The sequence below is a fragment of the Neofelis nebulosa genome, chromosome 14 (genome assembly GCF_028018385.1).
Source record: "Neofelis nebulosa isolate mNeoNeb1 chromosome 14, mNeoNeb1.pri, whole genome shotgun sequence".
NCBI classification, from domain to species: Eukaryota; Metazoa; Chordata; class Mammalia; order Carnivora; family Felidae; genus Neofelis; species Neofelis nebulosa.
In genome coordinates, this window is record NC_080795.1 from 74,380,374 (window position 1) to 74,399,576 (window position 19,203).

At 42.2% G+C, this 19,203-nt stretch overlaps 1 protein-coding gene across 16 annotated transcripts in view; it reads left to right on the plus strand.

Moving 5' to 3' along the window:
* PHF20L1 (PHD finger protein 20 like 1) overlaps positions 1–19,203 on the plus strand; it is an 87,336-nt gene extending 68,133 nt beyond the window's left edge. For 10 of the 16 annotated variants that reach the window (XM_058699110.1, XM_058699108.1, XM_058699106.1 and 7 more), the window contains 6 exons: positions 627–808; positions 1,832–1,931; positions 3,262–3,457; positions 13,655–14,021; positions 15,525–15,726; positions 17,332–19,203. In XM_058699110.1, coding sequence (XP_058555093.1) covers positions 627–808; positions 1,832–1,931; positions 3,262–3,457; positions 13,655–14,021; positions 15,525–15,726; positions 17,332–17,474 — 1,190 coding nt within the window. In that variant the 3' untranslated portion in view covers positions 17,475–19,203. The remainder of the gene's footprint in view (positions 1–626; positions 809–1,831; positions 1,932–3,261; positions 3,458–13,654; positions 14,022–15,524; positions 15,727–17,331) is intronic. The other 6 variants (XM_058699113.1, XM_058699118.1, XM_058699120.1 and 3 more) reach the window with 4 other exon arrangements.

Below are 19,203 nucleotides of genomic sequence, written 5' to 3' on the forward strand. Positions count from 1 at the left end.
GACGTCGTTAAGAACGCAGGCTTTGGAGTCAGGTAGTCCTGGTATGCAGTCGGCTTCACCATTAGCTGGCTGCACTCCCCGAGCAAGTAACAGATCTTGTGTTTGGAGTGTTTGGTAGAGTATCTGGTGCACATCAAGTGCAGTGGTGGTTGATGATCCTGATACTGTTAAGAATAGTAGCACTGATATCGGACTCCAGGCAGTCTCCTTCCCTTCACTGAAATGCCCATGTCTGTGGTGCAGATAAGGAAACCCGTTCTCTTTATAACCCGTGGTTCTTGGGAGGATCAAAAGGACGAACGTTTGTGAGAGCGTTTGAGAGCTCTGCGTATTTAAGTTATCAATATCATCCTTGGCCATAAACTCTATAAGCACCAAGGCTAGGGGATCCTCTGCAAGTTACTTGTAATAGTGTATATGAGAAGACGCAAAGTCAGTCATAATTACCTTGGCCTCAAAAATCCTTTGTTTCTTTGTTTCGGGACAAGTGCTCTATTCTCATTTGTCTGCCCTTCCCTTCTAAACATTTAATAGCTTACAGTCACTTCCTTTAGCTCCTTTCTATCTGGAAAAGTGACACAAACGTGGAAAAATACTTGCTGAGTATACTTTTGTGTATGTTCTAGACTTATCGGATGTGGAATTCCTCGACGATTCTTCAACAGAGAGTTTACTTCTAAGTGGGGATGAGTACAATCAGGACTTCGATTCCACCAATTTTGAGGAATCTCAGGAGGAAGATGATGCTCTTAATGAGATCGTGCGATGTATTTGTGAAATGGATGAGGAGAACGGCTTCATGATCCAGGTAACCCGTCTTCCCGGCCCTCCGGAGCCACTAACTTCAGGTGCTCAGCAAGTACAAGCAGGGCTTCCGTGTTTGTCACTAACTGTCCTGTTGAAGACAGAGGTTTTCAACTTACCACAGCGCTTCAAGTCCCAGTAGCAATGGTGGGGAGATCTCTTCGTCAAAGGAGTAGACGGCTGTCTCACCTGAGAGAGCTAGTGTTGAGTTTGAGGTCTTCAGGCTGAAATTCTGGAAGCCAGTCTTTGAAGCCATTAAGATGGCGAGCATCCGCGTTGAAGGGTAGAGTGTAGCAGCCCTTCTCTTCCTGGCCTGGGTCCCTGTTTAATAACATTGTGTCCGCACCTTCCTGGCCCCTCAACCTGCAGATCTGGAAATAAACGAGTCCACTCTTCTCAAAGTTTGTTGCGAGCATGAAGCGTTACCAACCGTCGACCGGTGTCTCCCTGGAGAAAGGGTATCTTTCTAGGAACAGGGAGAAGCATAACCCCGTGTTCTGTGATGACATTTACAAGATTTGGAAATGATGGTCATAGGAATGAAGAAAGAGTATTCTTTTTTCTCCCCCTTTTCAAAGGTTTTCTCAAATGAGGGAACTACAAATGTATAGCATCACCATACCGATAATACTCGAAGTCACTGCTACAGGCACTCCTACGAACTTGCCTTTTAAAAAAAGTGCACTCTAATAGGCCATTTTTAAGAGTTTTAAGGATGTAATTGCCTAAAAATTAGTGGGAAACAAATGAGGGAACTAGTTTTATGATTTGTGTGTGTGTGTGGTTTAAGTAAATATGTCAAGGTTCGTTCTAATAGCTGTGGCAGGGGAAGTTCGTGAAGCATTTGAGTGTTTCAGAAATAAAATGCATCCTGAATCCGCGTCCGCGTGGTCGCGTGGACGAGCCTCGCAGTGTGGGGGCGGCAAGAGCCTCAGGGCGGGGGGGGGGGGGGGGGGGGGGGACGGGGCGTGGCTTCCTCGCTGGGGAGCAGCCCAGTGACCGCAGGCGCCCCTGTGTTTTCTCGCAGTGCGAAGAGTGTCTGTGCTGGCAGCACAGCGTGTGCATGGGGCTCCTGGAGGAGAGCATCCCCGAGCAGTACGTCTGCTACATCTGCAGGGACCCTCCCGGTAAGCCCGAGCCCCGTGTCGGGGGCTGGACGCCCGAAGATCTGGGTCCCAGCCCGTGGTGTGCCGGCCGCAGGAGACACCGCTACTTGGCCGGGCCGGTTGCATTCTGCTTCCGCGTCGGCGTCTTTGAGTATTTTTCGCTGTCTGTCGCAGCTTTATTTTCCATGTTAATGACCTAGGCCAAAACATTCGCCTCATTTCCCACCGCCTTTCGGGGCAGCGTTAGGACTTTCTCCGGGAGAAGAATTCACCCCTTCGTGTGTCCCTGTGTATTGATTTCTAGATAGGCTCCTGTGTGACTGAGTGGAACTGTATTCGAGTGTGCACTCCTCATGATGTGGCTTGAAGAAAGTTCCTGAACATGCTGCGTATCCAACTAATTTTGGGTAGATGGGATCTCAGGCTCTCCCGTTGGGTCCCTTTATCTTGCCGAGGAGGCAGCCGGGGCTCAGAGGGTTGGCTGCGTGCCGTGTGCACAGACCTGAGATGGAAACCAGTGCCCTTCGCCTCCCTCTCCAGCACCTTCTTCCATCTAGAGGCTCTTTGAGTAGCAAGGTTTTGCATATTATGTACACATTCAGCTGCCCAGGCAGAAGATAACTAGGTATTCTCAAATAAAAGCCTACCGAATTGTTCTCTTGTCTATCTTTAAAACAAAAACAAAAACAAAAGTAACATTAAGAAGCTGGAGAATGATTCAGAGCTATATGAATGTAGACATCAGTTTACTCATTCAGCAGCATTTATTGGATGCCTTCTCTTTGCCAAAGGCTGGTAAGAGGTAAGAGGATTGATTCTAAGCAAGCCTTCCACTGTCTCATAGTATAGTAGGGGTCACAGGCACATAAGCAACTAGCTTAATAGGATATAGTTAGCATTGGTGAAAATACAAGATTCTACAGGGCCCTGTGAGGTCTTGGAAAGGGGTTCGAACATCCACTTAAGCAAGTCTCTGTATTTCATCCAGTTCAAAACAAATGTGAGTGTGAGAAACAGGCACCCCATCTAGTCTCTCTCCAGCCCTCTCGACCTTCCTAGAAGACAGATGACAGATATGCAAAAATGGAAAGCAGTACACTCAGGGTTCTTTGCAGGTGTCCTCAGCCCCTGACCACATCCCTAACGGACCGTGTTCTTAGCGGGCGGAAAATCTGAAAGTGCGGAGGAGCATCACAGCGCCAGCTCCTCAGAACGCTGTCTTGCTCTTTCGAATTTGCTCTTAGTACTAGAGCTCACCTTGCTTTCCGAATGATGTCAGTGGGGTGACAGTGGAAGGGGGAATCTGAGTAAGTGGGATCCTTTGTCATTTGAATGTCCCCTTCATCTGCAGGTCAGAGGTGGAGCGCAAAATACCGCTATGATAAGGATTGGTTGGATAACGGGAGAATGTGCGGGTTATCGTTTTTGAAGGAAAATTATTCTCATCTCAATGCCAAAAAGATAGTTTCCACCCACCACCTGCTTGCTGATGTCTATGGAGTCACGGAAGTCCTGCACGGGCTACAGCTGAAGATTGGAATTCTGAAGTAAGTGAGGAGAGCTGGGGGTCACAGGCGGCATGTATTCTAATCCAGAGTAGTCGTCAGCCTCTGGAAGGTTCAGATTAGCAGCTTGGAAGACAGAAGAGATATTTGAATACATTTTGTCTTTAAAAAAAGGAAAGATGAATAACTTTTTGGGTGAATAGCTGTCTTGTGCCTGTTGTCCTGGAATAAACAAACATGTTTGAAAGTAAATACTGCATCAGTGTTTCAACAAGTGACAGTCCCCGCCCCGCTGTTCTGTGTGCTCGCCACATGCACAAAATTAAATGCAGTTGCTTGGCGAACCCTGTATTTCGTGTCCTCCTTCAGGAATGGTGTCAAGATGAAGTAGGCTTAATAGTGTATTTTTTAATTACTTTAGGGTTGACTTTGGAGGGAACAGGTCATATAATCCATCCCTGTGCTGTGCACTGAAGGTGTTTTAGTCATCGCGGACAATTTTCCCTCAAAACAGCCCCCAAACCTGAGCCTCCCTAAGTAACAACAGGGTGTTCTCGAAGTCCTTGTTTTCAGTTCTTCCTAATTCCTGGCTAGAGTCCTTCTTTTAAAAAAATATTTTATATAAAAACAGGATGATTCGCTGGTTCTTCACAAGATTTTCTTCATTTCGACTCAACTTGCCTGGACCAGAAACTTGTCCTTTCCCCTTCTTCTATCCCCGTCCAGGTTTCACCTCAACTTTGTGCGTCAAGGGCACTTGGCCATTGTAATTGCTTAACACGGTTCAGTGCGTTCCTGTGTCTCTTCATACTCCCAGCCCAGGCTGTTCTGTTCACATGCGCGATTGTCACACTTCTGAGTTCCCTGCGGCTCTGGTCTCGCACTCTTTGAGTTCATCCTTCTTACTCTTGCCACTGTGAGCTTAGTAAAAGATGAACATGAGCTTGTCTTTGAGCTTCGTATCCCACCGTGCCTTCCCGGGGCCCAGCGGACGAAGTCTGAGCTCCCCGGCATGCACTCTGAGTCCTTCCCTGGGAACGTTCAGTTTTGTTGCCAAGTCTTTCCTCCCCCAGTGGTTTTCCCCAAACATTGCAGCTCTACCAGACCATAATCCCTGGATGAAGCCTGCTGTTCCATAGGTACGGCCCTTCCACACCCACACCCAGAACAGCCTTCAGCCATCTTTCTGGCAGATGCCTTTTCACGATACCTGCCCGGCCAGGGCTGATCACACCCTCTTGGCAAGCTGCCTGCACCCTGGTGTCGGCGTGCGCCTCGGTGCACTTTGTTCCCCATGTTTGTCTCCTCTTACTAAACAGGAGTTCCTTTAAGGGGGGGCTTGGGCCTCATTTCATCCTGGTACTTAGTGTGGGGCTAAGTCCTCCGTGATTGTTCCTTGAATGGGATTTGCTTCTGTTTTATGTCATGAATCCGAATGTGGATTTCTTTATAAAAAGGCCATGCAAATGCTAAAACTCAAGGGAGGAATGAACTTATTAAACTAATAAAGCTTTTGTTTAAAAGCCCAGTTGCAGGGGCACCTGGTGGGCTCAGTTATAAGAGCACATGACTCCTTTTCTTTTTTCTTTTATTTATTTTTATTGCTACTTATATTTAATGTTACTAGGTAATCTGCGTTTAACTTTTTTATGATTATGAAAATGTACACACACATAATAGTGAAGTGAACCTCCATATGCTCATAACTTAAGTTCAAGAATAATCGTATCTTGCCACAGATTCATCTATTTTTGTCCTTTGCTGAAGTATTTCATTTCATTTTATTATTTCTTTTTTTTTTTTCCTTGTCTCAGGTTTTTTGTTTTTGTTTTTTGTTTTTTTTTTTAACAATTTATTGTCAAGTTAGCTAACATACAGTGTAGTTTTGGCTTCAGGAGTAGATTCCTGTGAATCATCACTTACGTACAACATCCAGTGCTCATCCCAACAGGTGTCCTCCTCAGTGCCCATCTCCTATTTTCCTTGCCCCCCACAGCCTCCCCCCCACCAACCCTCAGTTTGTTCTCTGCATTTAAAGAGCCTCTTATCGTTTGCCTCCCTCTCTGTTTATAACTTATTTTTCCTTCCCTTCCCCCATGGTCTTCTATTAAGTTTCTCAATTTTCACATATGAGTGAAAACATGCTGTCTTTTTCTGACTTATTTCACTTAGCATAATACCCTCCATTTCCATCCATATTGTTGAAAATGGCAAGATTTCATTCTTTCTCATTGCTGAGTAGTATTCCGGTGTGTGTGTGTGTGTGTGTGTGTGTGTGTGTGTGTATCACATCTTCTTTATCCATTCATCAGTTGATGGACATTTGAGCTCTTTCCATAATTTGGCTGTTGTTGATAGTGCTGCTATAAACGTTGGGGTACATGTGCTCCTACAAATCAGCATTTTTGTATCTTTTGGATGAATACCTACTAGTGCAATTGCTGGGTTGTAGGATAGTTCTATGTTTAACTTTTTGAGAAACCTCCATACTGTTTTCCAGTAACAGTGCACGAGGATTCCCCTTTCTCCACATCCTCGCCAGCATCTGTTGTTTCCTGAGTTGTTAATTTTAGCCACTCTGACCGGTGTGAGGTAGTATCTCAGTGTGGTTTTGAGTTGTATTTTCCTGATATGAGTGATGTTGAGCCTCTTTTCATGTGTCTGTTGGCCATGTGGATGTGTTCCTTGGAAAAGTGATTATTCATGTCTTCTGTCCATTTCTTCACTGGATTGTTTTTCGGGTGTTGAGTTTGGTAAGTTCTTTATAGATTTTTGATATGTCATTTGTGAATATCTTCTCCCATTCTGTCAGTTGCCTTTTAGTTTTGTTGATTGTTTCCTTTGCTGTGCAGAAGATTTTTATCTTGATCAGGTCCCAATAGTTCATTTTTGCTTTTATTTCTCTTGCCTTCAGAGATGTGTCAAGTAAGAAGTTGCTGTGGCTGAGGTTAAAGAGGTTGTTGCTTGTTTTCTCCTCTAGGGTTTTGATGGTTTCCTGTCTTACATTTAGGTCTTTTATCCATTTTGAGTTTATTTTTGTGTATGGTGTAAGAAAGTGGTCCAGATTCATTCTTTTGCATGTTGCTGTCCAGTTCTCCCAGCACCATTTGCTAAAGAGACCGTCTTTTTTCCATGGGATACTGTTTCCTGCTTTGTCGAAGGTTAGTTGGCCATACATGTGTGGGTCCATTTCTGGGTTCTCTGTTCCACTGATTTATGGGTCTACCATGGGTCTATGGTGTATGGTATTTGTGCCAATACCATACTGTCTTGATGATTACAGCCTTGTAGTAGAGGCTAACGTCCGGGATTGTGATGCCTCCAGCTTTGGTTTTCTTTTTCAATATTACTTGGGCTATTCGGGATCTTTTCTGGTTCCATACAAATTTTAGGACTGTTTGTTCTAGCTCTGTGAAGAATTCTGGTGTTATTTTGATAGGGATGGCACTGAACGTGTAGATTGCTTTGGGTAGTATTGACATTTTTACAATATTTATTCTTGCAATCCCTGAGCATGGAATGTTTTTCCATTTCTTTGTCTTCTTCAGTTTCTTTCATAAGCTTTCTATTGTGTTCAGCATACAGATCTTTTACCTCTTTGGTTAGGTTTATTCTTAGGTATTTTATGGTTCTTGGTACAATTGTAAGTGGGATTGATTCCTTGATATCTCTTTCTGTTGCTTTGTTGTGTATAGAAATGCAGCTGATTTCTATACATTGACCTAATATCCTGCAACTTTGCTGAATTCATGTATCAGTTCTAGCAGATTTTTGGTGGAGTTTTGGGTTTTCCATGTAGAGTATCATGTTGTCTGTGAAAAGTGAAAGTTTGACTTCTTCTTTGCCAATTTCGATGCCTTTATTTCATTTTGTTATCTGATTGCTGAGGCTGGGACTTCCAACACTGTGGTGAGAGTGGAAATCCGTGTCGTGTTCCTGATCTCAGGGGGAAAGCTGTCAGTTTTTCCCCATTGAGGATGATATTAGCTGTGGGCCTTTCGTATATGTCTTTTATGATGTTAAGGTATGTTCCTTCTGTCTCAACTTTCTTGAGGGTTTTTATTAAGACAGGATGCTGTATTTGGTCAAATGCTTTTTCTGCATCTATTCACAGGATCATATGATTCTTATCCTTCTATTAATGGGATGTATCACATTGATTTGTGAATATTAAGTCGGCCCTGCAGATCAAGAATGAACCGCACTTGATCATGGTGAATAATTCTTTTAATATACTGTTGAATTTGATTTACTAGTATCTTATTGAGAATTTTTGCATCCATGTTCATCAGGGATATTGGCCTGTAATTCTCCTTTTTTACTGGGATTTTTGTCTGGTTTGGGAATCAAGGTAATGTTGGCTTCATAGAATGAGTCTGGGAGCTTTCCTTCCGTGTCCATTTTTCTGGAACAGCTTGAGAAGAATAGGTATGAACTCTGCTTTAAATGTCTGGTAGAATTCCCCTTGGAAGCCATTTGGGCCAGGGCTCTTATTCGTTGGGAGATTGTTGATAACCGTTTCAATTTCTTCGCTGGTTATGGGGTCTGTTCAAATTTCCTATTTCTTCCCATTTGAGTTTTGGTAGTGTGTGGGTATCTAGGAATTTGTCCGTGTCTTCCAGATCGTCCAGTTTGTGGGCATACAATTTTTCATAGTATTCTCTCATAATTGTTTGTATTCTTGTGGTGTTCGTTGTGATCTCTCCTCTTTTCATTCGTGATTCTATCTATTCGGGTTCTCTCTCTTCTTAGAAGTCTGGCTAGGGGTTTATCGATTTTGTTTATTCTTTCAGAAAACCAGCTCTTAGATTCATGGATCTGTTCTATTTTTTTTGGATTCTATTTTGTTTATTTCTGTTCTAATCTTTATTATTTCTCTTCTTCTGCTGGCTTTGGGCTTTCTTTGCTGCTCTGTTTCTGGTTCCTTTAGGTGTGAGGTTAGGTTCTGCATTTGGGATCTTTCTTGCTTTTTGAGATAGGCCTGGTTTGCGATCTGTTTTCCTCCTAGGACTGCCTTTGCTGCATCCCAAAGGGTTTGGACTGTCATGTTTTCATTTTCATTTGCTTCCATATATTTTTAAATTTTTTTTCAATTTTCCAGTTGACCCATTCATTCTTTAGTAGGATGTTCTTTAATCTCCATGCATTTTTCTTGTGGTTGATTGCAAGTTTCGTTGCGTTGTGATTTGATAATATGCATGGTATGATCTCAATCCTTTTATATTTGTTGAGGGCCGTTTTGTGACCTAGGCTGTTACGTGACCTGTTTTAGAACATGTTTCATGTGCACTCGAGAAGAATGTGTATTCTGCTGCTTTTGGATGAAAAGTACTAAATGTATCTGTTAAGACAATCTGGTCCAGTATATCGTTCAAGGCCGTTGTTTCCTTATTGATTTTCTGTCTCTGTGATCTGTCCATTGTTATAAATGGAGTCTTAAAGTCTCCTACAATTACAGTATTATTATCAACAAGTTTGCTGTTGTTTGTAATTAATTGTTTTATATATTTGAGCGCGTCATATATTTATTTACAATTGTTTATAATTGTTGGGTCTTGATGGATAGACCCCTTAATTATGATATAATGTCCTTCTTCATCTCCTGTTAGTCTTTGGTTTAGAATCTAATTTGTCTGATATAAGTATGGCCACTCCAGCTTTCTTTTGGCTTCCGGTAGCATGATAGGTGGTTCTCCATCCCCTCACTTTCAATCTGCCTGCGTCCTCAGGTCTAAAATGGGTCTCTTGTAGACAGCAGATAGATGGATCTTGGGTTTTTTTTATCTATTCTGATGCCCTAGGTCTTCTGATTGGGGCATTTAGCCCATTTACTTTCAGAGTGACTATTGAAAGATACGGATTTAGTGTCGTGTTATCCGTAGGTTTTGTGCTTGTGATGTCTGTGGTCCTTTGTAGTCTTTGCTGCTTTCCACTCACAGAGTTCCCCCGTAGGATCTCCTGCAGTGCTGGTTTAGTGGCGATGAACTCCTTCAGTTTTTGTTTGGGAAAGCCTTTATCTCTCCTATCCTCAATGACAGCCTTGCTGGATAAAGGATTCTTGGCTGCAGATTTTTCCTGTTCAGCACATTGAATATTTCCTGCCACTCCCTTCTGGCCTGCCACGTTGCCATGGACCGGTCTGCTACTACCCTTATGTGTCTGCCCTTATAGATTAAGTCCCGTTTGTCCCTAGCCACTTGCAGAATTTTTGTCTTTGCATTTTGGCGGTTTCACTATGATATGTCATGGTGTTGACGTGTTTTTGTTGATTTTGAAGGCAGTTCTCTGTGCCTCCTGGACTTGGATGTCTGCTTCCTTCCCCAGATTAGGGAAGTTCTCAGCTATAGCTTGTTCAGATAAACCTTATTGTGAGGTTTATTATGTTTCATTGAATCACTTAGGTCTCTAATTCTCCCCTTGTGGTCTAGTCATTTCCTGTCCCTCCTTCTCTCAGTTTCATCATTTTCCATATTTTTATCTTCTGTTCTGCCCTCTGCTTCTTCCATCCTTGTTGTCACTGCATCTGGTTTATTTTGCATCTCATTTATAGCATTTCTTAATTCGTTGTGAGTCTTTCTTAGGTCCTTGATCTCCGCAGCTAGAGATTCTCTGCTGTCTTCTATGCTTTTTGCAAGCCCAGCTATTAGTCTTAATGACTGTTGTTCTAAATCCATGTTCAGATACCTTTTTTATATCTGTTTTGAGCAGTTCTCTGGTTGTCATTTCTTCCTGGAATTTCTTTTGAGGAGAATTCTTCTGTTTTGTCATTTTGGCTAGTTTTCTTTTATGTGTTTTAATAGCTTGTTATGTGTCCTATACCTGCGAGCACTGCTATATTAAAAAGGGGTCATACACTGTCCAGGGCCTGGCCCTTCAGGAGGTGTTTTTGGAATGTCTTGCATGCTCCCTGTTGTTGTGACTCTGGTTGCGTTATTTCCCTACTCGTAGTGGTGGTTTGGACCTTCCACCAGCTGTGCTTTGATTTGTTTCTTGAAGTAACCCTGGAAAAAAATGGAAAAAGGTGGAGGAGGGGCTGGAAGAAGCCTTATCCCATACAAAGAGAGAGATGACAGAGGTGGAAAAGAAAGACCAGGCAGAGAATCAAAGAAACTATAAGGCTTAATCCAGAGAGAGAGAGGAAAATAAAGAAGGAGTTACAGAAAGGTGTAAAAAGGATAGAGTAAAATGCCTGATTAAACAGACAACCCGAACAGAGAAAGAAACATAAAGAAAAAAAAAAAAAAAAATACACACACACACACACACACACACACACACACACACGCACACACATTCAAAATAAGAATTGACCAAAAATCAAATCAGAAAATGCAAAACTGCAGGACAGTTGGGTGTCGCTGCCTGGGACTGGTGGCTGTGCTGGTCTGGAGGAGGGTCCGTCTGGTTTGGTCAGTGTCAGTCTCTCGTAGATACGCAGTTACCGGGCACAGAGGGGTGAGGTCCCCCCTCCACTGCAGGGCCGCGTCCTGTTTCCTGAAACCCCACCTTGTTGGTGATGGGGAGAAAAATGGCAACACCCCAGTCTATCCTCCCTCTACGGGGTGTCCCAAACCACACTGTTCAGGCTGTCCTCTCAGTGCTGCGCAGGCACAGGTAGCCGGTTTGTCCTGCTCCACAGTCTCCCGTGCCTCCCAGGCGCTTGGCTGGGATTAAAATCCTGATGTCTTAAAGGATCCCTCTCTATGTGGCCTGGTTCTCCAGAACCATAGCGCCACTCCCCTAGTCGACAGTGGGCCTCTGGCTGGCGCCTGCGGGGTCTTTTGTCCTGACCCTGTATACCCTCTTCCCACAGTACTCAAGGGAGGGGACTGCTCTCTCCCAGTGTGCCCCCAGATCATTACAGAACCCCGGGGCCAGCTCCTTTTCCCTCGAGGGGCACGCACACGGCAGGCTCGGGTCCGGACCATGTCATGCAACCCCGAAAACTCTGATCTTCATTCCTGAGGCTGTAGTTTTCATTCTGTCTGTGGTCCAGAGAGGTTTTTCTCTTGGCCAGACACAATCCCACTCTTCCACAGCCTCTCTTTCTCTTCCTTTTGTTTCTCCATCAAAGGGGTTCCCTTTTCTCCATGCCTACGCCACACGTTTTATCTCTCCCGATTTTCAAACACCCACCTCTGTCCTGCCAAGCTGTCTCCCGACACCCGGGAAGATGTTTCCGTCACTCTGCAGCCTGGGTTCCTGGAATTCCAAGTGTTCTGACCTCAATACTGCTGTGTTTGAGAGATGAGAGAAATTCCAATTCTTCTACTTTTCCACCATCTCGACTCTCCTTTGTTCAGTGTATTTGCAGGTGCACACAATCCAGGGAAGGGGCAGAGAGAGAGCGAGCAAGAAAGGGAGAGAGAATCCCAAGCAGGCTCCACGCTGTTAGCACGGAGCCAGATGCGGGACTCCAACCCACGAACTGTGAGACCATGACCTGAGCTGAAACCAAGAGTTGTACGCTCAACGACAGCCACCCAGGTTCCCCCAAAGAGCATGCGACTCTTGATCTCAGGGTTGTGAGTTCGAGCCCCGTGTTGGGTGTAGGGATTACTTAAAAAAAAAAAAAAAAAAAGTAAACTTAAAAGATGAAAGCCTGGTTGTCCTTGATAGGAATTTGAATTTCAATGCATTCATTCTTTCAATAAGGATTTAAACTGGACCAATTTGGCCTCATGTCTGTGGCCTCTCTTTATGTTAATATTTCTAATGATAGAAACTGTTGTCATTAGTTATTTATTGAAAGTCTGAAAATAAAGTCTACTTCATGCCAGAAATCGGTGCTTTCATACGAGATTTTATTTCATCCTTAAAATAAGCCTGAAAAATAGATCCTACCTCATTTGATAGGTGGGTAGTCAAAGACAGAGGTTATGTAACTTGTCTAGGATCCTCAGTGGCACAGTAGGATTCGACCCATTGGACTGTTAGACTATAAAACCAGCTTTCTGCTATGTCTCTTACTGGGTAAGAATTTTAGTGTTTTCTGTTACTAAATTATTAAGGGTTCAAAAGTTAAAATTTATCATTTCAGAAATAATACTTGGGTATTAGAAGAAGACTAATTTGACCCCTGGGTATTTATCTAATCTGGAAATAATTCACCAACATTATTGAGCCTTCTGCAAGGTTTATGCCTCTTGAGTATCCTCCTTTCTTACCACCTCTGATGAAAGAATTCCTGTTGTACTCAGTGAAGGATTTTAATGATGAATTAGCTGTGCAGTATCACATGCTCACATGTTTAGTGAGGATGGGGTAGATAAAAGGACGTCATTGTAGACTGTTGGTGAGGAGGAGGTAATTAGTACAACCTCTTTGGAGGCCACTTGGGCAGTTACTTCCCAATTTAAAACGTGTACCCATTATCCAGCCGCTCCATATCTGACTGAGAGCCCCACTTGTGCGCAGCGATCACACGAACACGCACGCACGTCGGTAGGTGGGGGATTGGCTGGTGAGCCCAGACTGTGGCACACTGATACCGTTCAGCTGCTAGAGTTAAGGGAAACGTCTGTGTCCTGATGTGGCAAGCTGCCCACATGTGTCATATGCGAAGAAGGCGAATTGAGAGCCCCATGTGTGTAAGAAGAGAAAGTGTATGCTTACCCCTTTAAAAAGAGTAATTAAACCAAAAGTAGAAATTCTTTGTCAGACCTATAGTTAAAAAAATAAATAGGTAAAATATAATTTTATGTGTATAGAAAATGTCTGAAAGGTTATGCCTCAGTTTTTTATGATTGCCACGCAGGGAGGTTATGGCCTGAATGTTTTATCAGGAGCAAGTATCACTTTTTGATTGGATGAAGCTGTTAAAATGGACTCACATAAAAGTTTTTCATGCCATACAATTTTAAAAAATCCAGTGAAAAGTCAGAAAAAGAAGTGCACATATATCAAGTGTTGCTGTGAACTGTCCACAGAATTACATTCACCAAGGCTTTTCTTCTACCTCAGTATTATTTCTGTAAAATCGTGAGAATTCCAACTTTGGCTGAAGTTCTGGGGCAGGTTAACCTAAGCGTACGTCTGCTTTTGTCTAGAGTCCCTGCCCTCTTCCTAACCTGGGTCCCCGGGTGGGAGTCTAGGTTTTCAGTGGGGAAGTGGGGTCGGTCTGCCCGAGCGCGCACACTTGGTGTGAAACAGGCACGGACAAGAAGGGTTACCTGTGTCATCTTACATTCTGAAACTTGTTTTTTCCTGAACTGCTCTTTTCTCCAACTTTGTTGTAAGGAATAAACATCATCCCGACCTCCATCTCTGGGCTTGTTCTGGAAAGCGAAAAGACCAAGATCAAGGAATTGCGGGGGTAGAGAAAAAAATGACAGCACAAGACACAGGGAGTGTTGAGGAGAAGAAATACCACGTTCAGAACCACAAAGAACCACCTCGTGTGCCCCTAAAAATGGAAGGAACTTACATAACAAGTGAGCACAGCTACCAAAAGCCACAAAATTTTGGTCAAGACTGCAAATCTCTCGCAGACCCCGGGAGCTCAGACGACGACGATGTTAGTAGTTTTGAAGAAGAACAAGAATTCCGCAGGAAAGATAAAAACCGTTCACAGTATTCAGTGAAAGAAGATGGGATGCCTGACAAGGTAGAACTATCTCATTTGTTTTGGCTTGGAAGATAGGATAGAATGTAGGAAAATTTTCTAAAATCAAACAACTGAATTCCCAGTAAAATTATGCTTATGTTTCCAAGTTCACGGGTGCCTGGTTAGGGTGAAAACATCTTTTGCTTCTCTATATGAAAACACTGGCCATTTGAACATTTAATTATCCCCTAGTTCAGAATTGTAGATGCAGTCAACTTTTGCCCTAACCAAAGTCTCAGTTTTTTGCTTTTTGTTTTTTGGTTTTTTTTTTAACGTTTATTTATTTTTGAGACGGAGAGAGACAGAGCATGAACGGGGGAGGGTCAGAGAGAGGGAGACACAGAATCCGAAACAGGCTCCAGGCTCTGAGCGGTCAGCACAGAGCCCGACGCGGGGCTCGAACCCACGGACCGTGAGATCATGACCTGAGCCGAAGTCGGCCGCTTAACCGACTGAGCCACCCAGGTGCCCCAAGTCTCAGTTTTATAAATGCACTTAGATGCCTCCGAAAACCGTGAGCCACAGTTTTTTCCAAATGAAGTTGTCTGTGTGCGAGAATGCGTGCGTGCGTGCGTGCGGGTGTGTATATGTTAATATAATTTTCCTGCTCTTTTTGTGTGTTTCAGATAAAAGACGGTGCTCTAACCTTTTTAAAACTATAGCACATTTCATTTGTGTCTGCGTATCAATTCCATTAGACGATACAGTGGGTTTTTATAGCTCTTTGTACACTGAATATTTCTAAACTTCTTTCCTAGTCACAGGGATTGTCTTAGTGATGCCGTTTCCTCATTTTTCATTGATTTTCAGCTAGTAATGCCACTAAAATAATCCTTTATTTTTCTGGCCTATTTCATCAAGAAATCACGGTAAATAAATTTGGGAAGCTTACATTTCCTGATATTTGTGGCAAATTATTTTGTGAAATTCATATCCCTTTTATGAAATGAATTCTTTCTGGTGAGTCTCAGTTCGGATTTTCTGTGTGTGTTAAGCAGTTTACACTTTTTTTAAGTTTTTAAAAGATTCTTAACTTTCTCTTGCCTCATTGATTTAATTGCAGCAGTTAATTACAGCCTACAGTTAATTTGACTTTAAACTGGCCTTTGCCAGTTTTCATGATTTTTCCGTCATTGCTTTCTGCCTTCGCTCCACTTATGTCCTTAGTTTGGATTAATCGAAGAAGGGGTCAGTCTAAAATTAGCTGGGCTTTTTAGTTACAGAGTATAATTAGCGACTTCGTTTCTTTAGCATGTTTTATTGAATGACTTCCACCCTGTGTGGCCCTGTGCGAGGCATCGTGGAGAGACATGGAAGGCATTTTTGCTCTTCTAAGGACCAGCAGATAAAATGTAATTATATGCTAGCACTTCCTCTAAGACTGTTCTGTGAGTCAGGTTGGATTTCACTGATCATTGTGGTAATGAGGTGTTTCATGCTGTCTTTCCCGTTATGACATTATATTTCGCCCCATTTTGTTTTTTTTCCAATGGTTCTTTGGAGAAGAATCCGGCTGAAAGGAATACGGTATTTATTTATAATGATAAAAAGAGCACTGACGACTCAGGACACGCACATCTTCAGTGGCAGCTCAATCTCCTTACACACATAGAGAATGTCCAGAAAGAAGTTGCCAGCAGGATGGACCTAATAGAAAAAGAAGTCGATGGTAATTTTAAGAAAGAACTAAAATACAGTGACTCTAGTATGTAAAGTGTTCGTTGTTGTTACAGAGACATTACGTGAAGTGTTATGTGAATTACCGGGTGGGAACTGTAGATCCTGTCTGTCCCAATGGAGCGTCTTGCTCGTTTACATCTCATTTAACACAGATGGCGTTTGGGGTCTTTTAGGCTGAAGACAGTATGACTGGATATTATCTTGGTTTTTTTTTTAAGTTGGGTATTTATTGGACTTTAAGACACAGAATACATGAACATAAGGGAAGGGAAGCAAAAATAAGATAAAAACAGGGAGGGGGACAAAAAAACATAAGAGACTCTTAAATATGGAGAACAAGCAGAGGGTTACAGGAGGGGTTGTGGGAGGGGGGTGGGCTGAATGGGGAAGGGGCATTAAGGAATATCCTCCTGAAATCAGTGTTGCGCTATATGCCAAGTTGGATGTAAATTTAAAAAATTAAAAAAAAAAAATTTTTAATTTAAAAAATAAAAGCTAAAGTTGGATATTTATTAAATACTGCCCATTTGCTGGGTGCAGTATAAAGCACATATGGAATATTTATTAGTTTCATTGAACTGTGATTTTTTTTTTTTTGTTTTTTTTTTTTGGAAGTTAGTTTACGGACCTTAAGCATATTTAAAATATGGGGGAAAACACTTTGTATGTTTGCTATCACTTTGGTCAGTAGGTCAGTAAAATTAACAACAGGAAACTCCTGCAAGCTGGATAGGTAAACCTTAAGTGTGCAGACACATTTTCAAATGGTTTTCTTTTATAGTTTTGTTTTTTATCACACAGGAGCCTGAGGGTATAGACAGGAAAGTTGAGAAAATAGGGTAAGATTACCTAATTCCTAATCCAGTGTTTTGGTTTTTTTTTCCTAACGTCATACATAGATTATATTCCCATTTTTAAATTTTACCCCACACTAAATTAGAACTCCTCCTGCTTTGTTTTTCCCTGAGAAAAGAGAAAATGGAAACCATTTCAAAAGCATCTTCCATTGGGTTTAAGCTAGCTTTTTGTTACTTTAATGTTTTGAGTAGATTTCTGAAGGGAAAAAAAATGTGCAGTTTGACACTGTCCCTTATTATTAATAAAAAGTGTAGAATAACTAATTGTATTCTGCCTAGACTTCTAACGTGCTTGCATATTTTTAAAAGTAATGATAAAATAGTGGGACTGAAAGGGACGCTGAGAAATTGCCACCTCCTTTCTTTTGTTAAGAACTTCCTGATTTAAGAAAAACAATGGTGAGAGTAGCTAAATTTCATTGAAAATGGAGTAGAGAGGATTTAAATCTAAAATAATAGAAAGCTTCAGCAGGCACAGGGAACTGTTATTTCCTGTTCCAGAAGAGAGTAGAAGGAGATGTTCAAAATGAAATTAGTTTATACCTATAAAGGAAAGAATTATCTAAAATAATAACAAAGTCACCAAGAAGGACTAGAACTCTCGTGGGATAGGTGTAACGGATGCTATACCCTTAGACAGGCGTGAGTCTGTTGGCCCTTCTAGAGAAGGGGACGTCGTCTCTGTCTCCATCCTCCCCCAGCCTCCCAGTTACACCATTTTGTGACTTCTCCCAGTTGCCATTTCAATCTGCTTGTTCTGTTCTCTCTCTTAGTTCTGGAAAGCTGGCTTGATTTCACAGGGGAGTTGGAGCCACCGGATCCTCTTGCCAGACTGCCCCAACTTAAACGCCATATCAAACAGCTCCTAATCGACATGGGCAAAGTACAGCAGATAGCGACTCTTTGCTCCGTATGACAGCAGTGAAAGCCGAATGAAAAGAACGTGGGTCTCTTCAGGCGATCGTTTTTATTATCCACATGACTGCTACGTGGATAGTTATAAAAAGCTTAGTGTTGTTTGGTCATTTACTGATTTGTGACATCAATAGGATGGCACCTTGGAAAGGAAAATGAAGAACAGCTTTATCAAGGAAGCTGATGTTAAAAAAAAAGCTTATGAGCAAGCTACAAACGATAATGTGATCTATGCCAGGGATCAATGACGTGGAATATAACCTATGCCAAGGAAATCGAGTTGGCAGGAGTTTTGAATAGTTGCTTAAGCACGAAGCTCGAGACACCTGTAGAAAGAAGTATGGTGTGTTGATGTAATTTTTAGTAGAGAGGCCCATGTTACGAAGCAGAATTTGGCCTACAGCACAATTGTAGAGGAAATGGAAATTCCGGAGAGTTCTGTAAGGTTGCTTAGACGAACTGTCTTCTCCACAGTTCGGCCGGCCGCACCGCAGTTTAGAGTATTTAAACTCCTATAGGATCATGAGCTGTTTGTTAGGTGATGAATGTCCTTAATCAGAAAACTGACAGTGGAAGCCTCACTTCCCAGGAAAACAGTTGTGGAATTCTTGCTCCATTATGATTACATATTTAAAAACAAATGCCAAATAATTGGAATTTATTTTGCAGGCAGTAAGCTCATTGTAAACAGAATGGCTCACAGAAGGGTCAGCGTGCCAAATGACGATGACGCTGCTGGGGAGAGAACGTTAAATACCCTGGGAGTTCTACTCCCAACGTCTTACATAGGCCGTCAGCCCATCAGACACCCGATATCCTACACGGGACACACGTACTCTGTAGAGTTGAATGCGGTATTCAGGCATCGGCGTACAGCTTGATCCTGAGTATGCTTGGTGTTTGCCTTCAGATAAAAATTGTAAATAACCTCAGCTGGGATGAGGAGTGACAAAAATGTCAAAACAATTTGTGGCTGTGGATTTTTTTAACTGCTGGTAGTGGAATACTGGAAACGCTTCATTTCTGAAGATGAATTTTATTTTTAAAAAATACACGCGCACTCAAAATGTTTAGCTTTGGTCACAAATGGACAAATTTCTGAAACCAAAGGCAACTGGAAGTTGCTGAGTTAGCTCTTGCTGGAGTTCGGGCCCGGGCCCTCCTGTCTGCCAGTGCCCTTGGGAGTCGTGTGCCACCATGCTTTGTGCGCAGGTGTGCGTCCGCGTGTGCTTGTTTGAAACAAACACTCAACGTACATATGTACATAGTCTACACATATTTATATCTACACATATCTAGTTTTATTACTATAGACTATAAGAGTTGGTGGTTAACATGAAATGTTACCTTTTAACAGACTGTTTTTAAAAATTAAAAATGTATGTACAGGTTTTGAAACTTTTTTAAAAAGGGGGAAAAAGACTGTTAAGAGGAGGCTATTTGATGATATAACACTTGAATATTTTATGCCTCATTCTGTTTATCAGTTCTAGCGATCTGTGTAAATGCATTGTAGAACTGATACACAGTAAACTTGAATTTATCTTTGATAAGAATACATGCCACTGTACATTCAGATATTATTTAAATTTGCAAACACACTGTTCTATATGTAAGGTACTGTATGTAAAACTCTTTATTAAAACTATTCCACATATCCTGAAATTTCAGCTTGCCTTTTTGTGGCCTTATATTTTGATGTAAAGACGATTAAAAGAATGTGCAAAACA